At 34.8% G+C, this 10,291-nt stretch overlaps 1 protein-coding gene across 3 annotated transcripts; it reads right to left on the bottom strand.

Moving 5' to 3' along the window:
• Positions 1 to 852: 852 nt before the first annotated feature.
• Positions 853 to 6,569, bottom strand: LOC110839818 (uncharacterized). Of its 3 annotated transcripts, none has more exons than XM_022084341.2 (4): positions 6,325 to 6,569; positions 5,081 to 5,185; positions 4,281 to 4,389; positions 853 to 3,645 (listed from the first exon to the last, which is right to left on the bottom strand). In XM_022084341.2, the coding sequence occupies exons 2-4, from the start codon at positions 5,183 to 5,185 to the stop codon at positions 881 to 883; spliced, it is 2,979 nt and encodes a 992-aa protein (XP_021940033.1). In that variant the 5' UTR covers positions 6,325 to 6,569; the 3' UTR covers positions 853 to 880. The 3 variants fall into 3 exon arrangements, with proteins under 3 accessions (XP_021940033.1, XP_021940032.1, XP_021940035.1); XM_022084340.2 differs by lacking the exon at positions 6,325 to 6,569 and adding an exon at positions 6,166 to 6,317; XM_022084343.2 differs by lacking the exon at positions 6,325 to 6,569 and adding an exon at positions 6,071 to 6,311.
• Between the last annotated feature and the right edge of the window lie 3,722 nt (positions 6,570 to 10,291).

The following is a 10,291-nucleotide window of genomic DNA, read 5'->3' on the forward strand; positions in this document are numbered from 1 at the left end:
TGAATATAAAAATATTTGTAACTTCACTGTATTAGTGTCAAAACATGCACGCACTAAAATAATAGTAATAACGACTTTATATACATGTTACTTTATACTTTTAATTCATAGAAAGTCATGATAACATCAGTTTCATAATAAATACATAGCCAGCAAAACAAAACAGCCATCTGGGGTGGCATATTTTAATCTTTTGTAGATCTCTTTCTCATACATGATCTTATACGGTAGTCATTTAAACATGCCATGCACCAATATAAATAAAATTATGAACTGCAGCACTGACACTACGGTCTAATTCTGTGACATCAAGCCAGCAATAACACCACATAGCAATTCACTTGCAAAACAGACAGAAATATGGGAATGATGGGACTCCCACTATGGGAGGGAAATATAACAAATGGGAATCACTGTGTGGAGTTTCTTTTAGCATTTGACTACTTGTATCTTCTTGATTCCTTCAAAGTCATTAAGTCAGTTTCAGTACAGAGAGGATAAGGAAGGGCAGTGGAATTTTTCATCACCTGGGGCAGCATTAGGCTTCTGCTAGTTCTGAATAAATGGGGTAAATATACACACATACATAACTAGATACATTTTTGAACAGAGTATTTTTAAAAATCAGTTAAAAACTACATCTCATTATCTACAGTCACATATTAACTTCCCTGTTGCCACAGATATATTTCATCAACAGATTTCTTGAAGGGGCCCCAACTTATAATCTCCCACCCCTTCTAAATATGGCTATGCTTATACAGAAAACTGATCAGGTATATGGATTACAAAACATGAATTTACACACACATTCATTATCCATCTCAAACTGGTTTGAAATAATGAAACAACTTTAATATAAAATTGATTCAAATTCATCTTACATCAGTAACTGTTGAAGCCAATCTGGACCTTCATGAACAGATTCTTTCCTAACAAATGTATGATCTGCAACACTTGTATTTTCACTTACATTTTCCATTGGATCATCTGCAACACTACACTGGTTTTCCAACACTGCAACTCTGTCACTGGAATCGGTGCTGGATGTGCTTGGAGTTGAAGGATCAGGACATGGATGGTATGCCAGTGTTGATAATACTTTTTTCAGCCCTGTGTGTGTCTTCATTCCCTTTGAAGTTCGTTTTGCTTTTGAACTGTTTTCTTTTTTAGAGGATGTTTTCAGGTTTGCTTGTGGCACAAAAGGTTTTTCAAAAGTGAACCCAGCAAACTTTTCTTTGCTAATGCTATGTGAAAACACATAAGACTTTAAACCACTACCTGAATCAGCATGGTTTTTCCCTTTTCTAATTGATTTGTTCTGTTTTGCTATGGGTACAGCTGTTCCACATTTTTCCCCCATGTGAGCAACAGATGCTGAAGATTCTGAAGAAAGAGTCTGGGAGCTACTGAAGTTCTGCTGATGAGGGGGACATAATGATGAAACCTGAGGTTTCAAGTATGTAACAGATGCTTCCTTACTTCCCAACTTTCTGAGACTGAATGGCATATTCTCCTTGCACTTGTTGATGTACAAATTGGAATTGCCTTCTATGTTCTCAATCTGTGGAGGGATTATTTGCTTTTTACTGTCATCTACTATGAAATTCTCAACATCTGCCCCATTTGACATTCCAGAGCTAGTCAAATCACCCTGGATTTTCACATTAGTGGCAAAACTATACTGGGGCCCATCCACTTTCAAGTCATTGTTTATCTTCCTCTCTATAGACCTTGATCTGCTAAGAGAGAAGAGATTGTTCTTTTGTAAATCAGATCTATTTCCACTTCCCTTTTGTTCAATATCTGAATTAACTATTAAATGTTGAGAACAATTTATTCCTACATTATTCCCACTGTTTGCAATGTGTTTAACTGTACTTGTTAGGGGTTGCCTCTCTTGAACATCCAAGTCTGTACACTGTGGAACAGGTTCATTATTTGACTTTATGTTAATTGCTTTAACTGCTACTTCAGGAATACAGGTGTATGATGCTGCAGCTAACTTGTCTGGCTTCACATGATCCCCTAAAATCGCTGTCTGATTTACATCTGTTACTGTTCCTTCAATAACTGTATTTGTTATGGAAGGCAGCTGGCTTGTACCTGCAATATTATTTATGGCTGACAACATATTTTCTGCTGTATTTGTCTCCAAATCCAACTCTTTAATTGCTGCTTCTGTAACTTCAGTGCCAGAGGGCACACTCTTCATGCCACGTGATACAATTGTTATATTTTCTGCCACAGGTATGTCATGCAACACCATATTCACAATTTCAACAGTCAAGTCTCCAACATTTGTTACAGGAAAGGTATAAGTCATATCATGAATGTCAGTCATCACTGGAATTAAATTTTCTGTGATAACTAAATGGCTTGTCTCAACATTTGACTGATCATTCAAAGTTTCTTCATCTTTTATTTTGGAGTATGAATGGCCTTGTACCTCTGTCAGTGGACAAGGTGTTAATACAGGTATACTATCTTCTGCAGACATATCACCCATACTTTTTCCAGTAACAATATTATCAACAATGTTTACAGAATATGAAGTTTTGTCGCAAATAATCAAGTCAAATTTCTCTGGTGAAATTGAAACAGAATCATCATCTTTTACTTTGCAGTATGAGTGGTCACGTATTTCTCTCAATGAACAAGGTGTCATGCCAGGTATACCAACTTCTGCAGTCATAACATCTGACATGTTTCCAGTTGCAATATTATCACCACTTGTCATGGAATGAGAAATTTGAGTATGACTAAGGAACTGAATTGATTTTTCTGGTGAAGATGAATTCGCAGAATTTAAATTAAAACTTTCACCCACTCTGATCTTACTTTCTGTGACAGACTGTAAAGAGTTCATAAGTTGCCCATCACCTGTTTGTAGTTTATCATGCACTGCTAAATCATTTGAGTGTACAGATTCTAAGTCCACTTCATGCTGAGAAATGTCTAGAGTTTGCAAGGTTACTGTTGCAGGAGATGACAATCTATTTAGTAATGACTGTCTTGCAGCAGTGTGGTCACCATGTTTTGATTCATCATAATCTGAAGTTAAAGCTAATTCCTGACTTTGGTTTGAGATAGGTATAATTTCATATTTGTGAGCCACTGTTATATTCTGCTGAGTGTCCCCAGAATAGCTGCTTGTCTCTTTCCTTTCAGAACAAATATCTGTGAATCCTGACTGATATGATTCAGTCATCACCAAACTATTATCTTTATTTTTGTCAGTCTCTGCAAACAGGAGGTTTGGTTGAACTTTTGACATGACACTATTTGCTTCTTTTCCTCCAGTCTGAGCATCAAAACTGTCAGTGCTCAATTTCTCAAAGCCAGTATCTGCTGATAATCCAGTGTTCAGTTCCTCAAAGTCATTGCCTGCTGATAAAACTTTCTGACTGTCACCAACTGTATCTTCTATGATGCTTTCAAACAAACTTTCAAATTCTGGATCAAAACTGAAGTCCACATCTTTCATATTTGTACTGGAGAAAACATCAAAATCTAACTTGTCCATTAAATCATAATTCTTTACATTTTCTTTGTTTGGTAGTGACTGGGCTGTACTTGGTAAGTTGGCATCCTTAACTGGTTCAGTTTTGATCACATTCATTTCATCTGAGGAGAAGAATGGAACTGAAAACAGAAGACCAAAACTGAGACATTTAAAAATCATCAGTAATATGATATATGTTCAAGATTGATGCTATCTTTAGGAGACTGTGGGATTTTGTGATTTATTACATTATTTTAATTCAGATGATATAGTTAACACTTCCATCTGCTAAAATCCAACAACCAAACATTGTGGTCAAGTGGTTAGCATTCCTGCTTCATATTCGGGAGGTCCTAGGTTCAAATCTTGACCCAGAGACCACTATCCTCGGGTTTGTCATGATTTTCCACAGTCCATTCAGATAAATGCCAGAACAGAACCATAAATTAAGTCACAAATTATGGGTGCCATGTTACCATGGCACGTAAAATTTTCAAGATAGTGTCTAGAAGTTCCTTCATGGTTTCTAGTTTTTGGAGGTGGCTCTTAAATATAAAGGAAATATATTCAGGCCTGATGATGATAACTGACTCTGTGAGTCTCTATAATAGTTGGGAATTTCTTGATCAACTTCATAATTAAATCAGATGCCAAAGGAAGGCTCTCTACCATGAAACTAGTTTCAGGTTATCACATTACAAACAAGGAACAAAACATATACACATTTTTGTGACTTTTATTAGCAACAGAATGTGATGTGAATAATTAAACATACCTGACTCTGAGTGAGATACCGTGTCCAATACATCATCATCCATAAACATGGCCATGAAATTCTGATTTACAAATGTATCACAGTATTTCAGTCCAAATGGATATGGGCACTGTAAATATAAACACATAATAAAAGACTGTACCCATTTGATTCTTTCCTCACTTCACAAATGTTGACCTTTGTAACTCTTCTTTTCACAAGTTGATTTAAATATAATTAGGTACAAGTTTCACACATCATGAAATTTCCAGTTATATCTGCAGTCACCAAAAGTATCACATTTTTGTGCATTATATACATTTTACATAAGAAAGTAAATTACTGAATGACTATAATAAAAATAAAACAATGATCAACTCATCAAAATTACATTGTTCAATAAACCAACAAGTTCCTTCTGAGTCATATAATATGCCAGGTTATTTACACAAACTACCACTTTTTACATGATCAGTATTATCCCTAAGTAGTGGTACTCACAACACGGTGTCACTCAGTGATACAGATGAAGTTTCAAAAATATGCTATGTGTAAGTTATATATCTCTAGGATCTGAGATCAGGATTTTTACTACTATATTTTAACAGACATATTCAATAGGAATAATTTTGTGTCTGTACAAGTAAAAAATTAAACAAACACAGTTATGATAAAATGCACACTTATTTCATTTTAATATGATGTAAAAATCCAACATCAAAAGCAGCAAATGTTTTACTGAGAAACTTGAGTACAAAGTAGTTTACTTCAGACCTTGGCATGCTTTATTGTAAATGGTACATATACGTGTAGATGCTTACCTTGGCATCCACACACATTCTGGCTGCTTCTGTGAGATTAATTTGAAAACACTTCAACACAGATTTTCGGCCCTTAGAGAAGCAAAGTGGGCAGAATTCTGACATCTGGAAAGGAAAATACTTTCTTTCAATAATTAATAATGAAAGAGCAGAATGATTACAGATAAATGGCTTGGGCTTAAATCCTGGTAGCATAATTAGGGTTTTAATTTATGCCTTGAGTACTAGATGTGAGTGGCCAGCTTCAAGCTATAGCATTCTTTAACCCATTCCCAATACAAAGAGACATGTATTCTTTGGATAGGATCCGTCACATAATATAATGATGGGAGTTAAAAGAGTGAGCAGTGGTTATTGTCCATGTTACAAGGATCCCTTGTCATTAAGTTCCTCTGGTTGCAGATGGAGTAGACTACCCCTGAGGTATGAAGGTAGATATTAATATGCTGAACTAGGGGCTCTGTCCCTGCTTGCCAACCCTGCCAGGTGGCTCCCATTCTACTTTGCCCATTTTACCTTACTTTTCATCCTTCCCTGAAGCCCTTTTTTCCCCCTCATTATAGGAACTTGGAGATGAAAAAATTAGGTAACTGAATGGAAAATACATTTAAGAAATATTTTATATGTTGTGGCTATTAGCTTTGTGTAACATCCAGAATGTTTAAACATGTAATGTTCATGCACTAATTTAAAAGTTGGCACGTTCTTTGATCTCTCGACAAAAAAAGGTTTTTTCTTATAGCAGCACTTGTTTTTATCTTTTGAGATACAAAAAAACTGAAGTTTTTTACGTTGTAATTCGATTTCTCAAATCCGAATATTTATGTACTAATATACACCGGCCAGAATTAAGTATGTTTGATTGCCTTGTGCTGGATCCAGAAACGGTTGTTAAAATCTTAAATAACTGGCAGGCGGTTCATTTTATTTGAAACTTACTAATAAAGCTTATGCCAGATATATACACACACATACACAAAAGAATATAACCTGTCTTTCATTCTGTATTAAGCCTTCCAATTTTCTTGTCTTATTTTTCCGGTAATACAATTACTGTTTCAATTTCGAAAATGAAAATATACTACCTTTTTTGCACATTTTCAGAGAGTGAATTAACATATGTTACTGCTGTCGTAGCGTAACAACCTTCAAATCAGAATTCAGACATAACCTCTTTACCACTTGTCAAACCATTTTCTTCCATGTGTTTGCCTCTCGGTAAAGTAGCTTCCATGTATCCTTACCTGGTTCAGTGGTTTGTTACGTCATGCATTACACTCACAGAGGATACTGATAATTTTAATGCTGATGGTAATTCCGTATTCTGATGACTTTTACTATAAATTGTAGATAAAATTCGTACAATACCGGCCTTAGTTTTGACGGTATTATATGAGAGAAAATTTAACATCTGTTAAGAAACTGTTCTTCTGTTGATTACAATAAAGTTTTCTCTCTACCAGTGAAAACGTCCATACATTCTACACTTTGGCGTGGGTGGGTGGCTGCCTTTAAGCTCCGCCCCTTATACACCGGGAAAATAAATCCTGAATCCATTCGATAGGAAGGCAAGCCCCAACATGAGTGTCCATATAGTGACAGAGAGAAAGTTCTTGTCCCTTCTCAGTCAGATCCCAGTTCTTCAGCCTATAGCTAGTCACTTTATTTAAGCTCTCATAACAACAACAATGCTGATCACACAGCACTTTGGTATAAAGATATTTGGGCCTGGAGGAAAAGCACTGTGCATATATAATATGCATGCCTAACTTGGGCGTTAGAGACTAGTCATACTCAAACTTGAAGTGTTCTATCCCTGATATCCCTATGGTCCTCAGAACCATTCCAGACATTGCTGTGAAAACAAATCCAAACATCTGTATTAGCAAGCACAAGCTGTTCAGTATTTTATTATTTTTGTTGTTGTCCTTATTTTTAATTTTAAAGGTAAACTATAGGCTGAAAAATTTCTTATGTCATAAACCCAGGTGAGGGAAATCAGAAGCACATACAGAATTTTGTGCAGAAACATCTTAATAGATTTCCAGTTACAATACAGAGGCAGGAGAGGTAGTATTAAAACATATCTTCAGGACAGAAGTTGTGATATCATGGAAACAGACTGACTAAGGTTATAGTCCAATGGTATATTCATTATCTTCTTTCTAAGATGTTTCTACTTTATGTGGGCTACCTGTGCATTTATTACCTGCAGTAACAAAACACAAAGGTTTAACATTATCAACATTATAGATGCATATTTAACAAAATATCTGATAATACAAACTGAAGGTTCAACAATAACTGTTTTAATTAAAGTCTATAATAATAACAAAAGCCTACTACCAGTGGAAATGACCCTGAAGCAGTTCAATTTTATTCACATATTTGCAGTGTTTTTGCACAAGGAACATTTAATATTATCCTCTTAACCATTTTTCTTTTGCTTTCCAAGCAGCTTCCCCCCTAAAATTTGGGATATATTCTTGATTTTCAAAACCTAGCACTCTGTGCTAACATACATCCAATTTGTGTTCTTGCTTCATGGAAAGAAATTTTTCACCATACAGAACTGGTACCTTATCTTTAGAATTTGGAAAATGAATGGAATGGTTTTTAGCTTAATAAAACAAATCTTTCCTGAACCAAATGTTTAAGCATGTTCAAATGATTGCACTTACCATTGCACTGTTGGTAGACACAGTCTGGTTATTTTAATGATACTATATATAATACTGTTATATAAAGTTTTAAATTATCATCATTATTACAGTACCAGAAATGAGGATAGCAAGCTATACTCATTTGGGCTATAAAGTAAATTGACATAATAAAGAAATTAAATATCCAATCATGGAATTCACAAAAAATTACAGAGCTAAGTAGAAAATCCATGTTCTTTTAATGCTGCACTCTAGAATACCGTTAAAAAGAGAAGTATCTCTGTAGAAATCCTACATGTACTGGCATTAGACTAACAGGCTGCTGGGCATAAGATGTGGAAGACATGATTATGTTTCTAACTTATTTCTTATTAAGCATCAATTATTAATTTAATTCAAGCCGTTATTTTTCTGGGAGTATTGTAAAGTGGGATGAAATGTCAGCCTGGCTACTAAAACTTTGAATATTAATCCATATTAACAATGTCTCTGTCTTAAACATTATATAAAAAGAAGCTATTAGGATAGAAACCAACTGGATTACTTCTTTACAATATTCATATTGACAGGGGAGGGGGAAGGAGAGTGAGATGGCCAAAATGTGCTAAAAATGGAATACACACTGGAAACAGCTGGCATGACATTGTACAAGTCATATTGTCCTATGCTCAGAGACAAAGAAACTGAGGCAGGAACCATGGAGCATTGACAATTGCTTTAAATGGGGTTCATACTAGTAGTTTTCATTAAGGCCTCATATGGTATGTTATAAGATTATTATTATTATTTAGTGTTCTGTCTGATGACAGGTCCATATGAACAGGATCCTTCCATCCTTTTCTCGGACTGGGACCTGTTCATATACGTTCTTGGCAGATGATCCATAAGTGGTTTGCCATTGCCTTCTTCTGTGTGTGAATGGAGTAATTGTTGGGATGCCACGGAGGAAAACTCCGTGTTGCCTAGACCACGGCCTTGCCCAACACAAGTTATAAATTCGGGCACCGCCGGGAATCGAACCCGAGACCCCAGGATTACAAGGCCAGCGTTCTAACCGCTAGACCACCGTGGGTTATAGGATATAAAAAGATTTTCAGTATGCATTTGCCCTCATACAGTAACATAGCCTTCATGCTGTTGCAGGCTACATCATCTCACATTTGTATTTTATTCCTTACTATTAAAAGTATTAACATTGAAGTCATGCAAACTTCTCAGATGGAAAGACCATTTAATGCAGAGGTCTAAAATTTCCTTAACAATTTAAAAAAAAAATTGTAGCTTTTATTTCAATTTTGTCTAATAACTCCAGCACCATTGTCATATGTAACTTGGTACAGAGACAGATCATAACATATAAAAACTAGTAATTACCAATCAAAAATATCAGGAAAATTTAAAGCAGTGCTTAAAACAACATTTTTATTAAGTTGTCTATCAAAGTAACATATATACATTAAAATTATTACTTACTGTTTAATTAAAGAATATAACCATGATTCACTGCAGTGCAAAAAGTGACTTCAACAATTATCACCAAGCACTCAATACTTTTCTATTATATATTCTGAATAATGCAGTCTTCTACATGTTAAAACCATGAAAAGTGTGACAAACTTTGAGGTTATGTTTCATCTTCTAGGCAGTTGGTATCTTTACCACAGACAGAAAAATATCATAAAATAGTGTAATTTTGTCAGTCTTTGTATAATGTTCAGTTGTATTCGTAAAGTACAGATTTATCATTTCTTGTACTGCATTAGAAGTATGGGTACCAACAAAAATAATTATTAAATGTTCACTTACTTGATCATTTTAAATTGCTGTAGTTTCACATGACAATGATAACCTGAAATTCATGTGCAAATTTATATATAGCTTGTGATGCAAACTTCAAGTGCATAATGAACATTGTGAGCAGTTACAGCATATAGACAGTGTACTGAAAAATGGTGATAGCACACAATTGATCACTGGCATAATATAAGGAAAATGGTATAAGCAACATATTATTAGATCTAGTCTGCCTTTATGGGAATATATCTTGCAATCACTTGTTCTAATCATATGAATAACTGAGGTATTTGAAATAGAATTTACACAAACTCAGTATCTAGGCAATATGCATTGTTCCTAATGTAATATATTGACATAATGTCTACAAATCACTTCAAGGTTTTAAAATGAAATTATAGAATGGGATGCAAAGACATTGTGGGTATGAGGAAATCTGGTCTGCTTTTCTTTGTTATCTGCACTGAAGGAAGGCTCCCAAATTAAAAAAAGTTCATTACTATACCAAACTAACAATCCTAATACAAAGCCAATTTCTTTTATTCCTAATGACCTGCCTATATCTTGGCCTTTGAAAGTGATCTTTTCAGTCCACAGAGAAATGTTCCATCATGCATGCTACATGTCAATATTTTAATAAATGCCACAAATTACCCTAAATAGATCATAAAAAAATAATGATACTCATTATGCAGTTTTTCATGTGTCCACTGTTTATCGACATCTTTTAGGTCCAAATATGCTCTCTGATATA

Source organism: Zootermopsis nevadensis, unplaced genomic scaffold, assembly GCF_977971745.1.
Source record: "Zootermopsis nevadensis isolate Lab colony 2312 unplaced genomic scaffold, Znev_1.0 Znev_ptg000002l, whole genome shotgun sequence".
NCBI lineage: Eukaryota > Metazoa > Arthropoda > Insecta > Blattodea > Termopsidae > Zootermopsis > Zootermopsis nevadensis.

Excerpts from the sequence above, each read along its gene's own strand:
- LOC110839818 (XM_022084341.2), bottom strand. The coding sequence starts at position 5,185 with ATGTCAGAATTCTGCCCACTTTGCTTCTCTAAGGGCCGAAAATCTGTG. Across the intron at positions 4,390-5,080 it reads GAATGTGTGTGGATGCCAAG|TGCCCATATCCATTTGGACT; the intron begins GTAAGCATCTAC and ends TTATATTTACAG. Across the intron at positions 3,646-4,280 it reads GGTATCTCACTCAGAGTCAG|TTCCATTCTTCTCCTCAGAT; the intron begins GTATGTTTAATT and ends TTCTGTTTTCAG.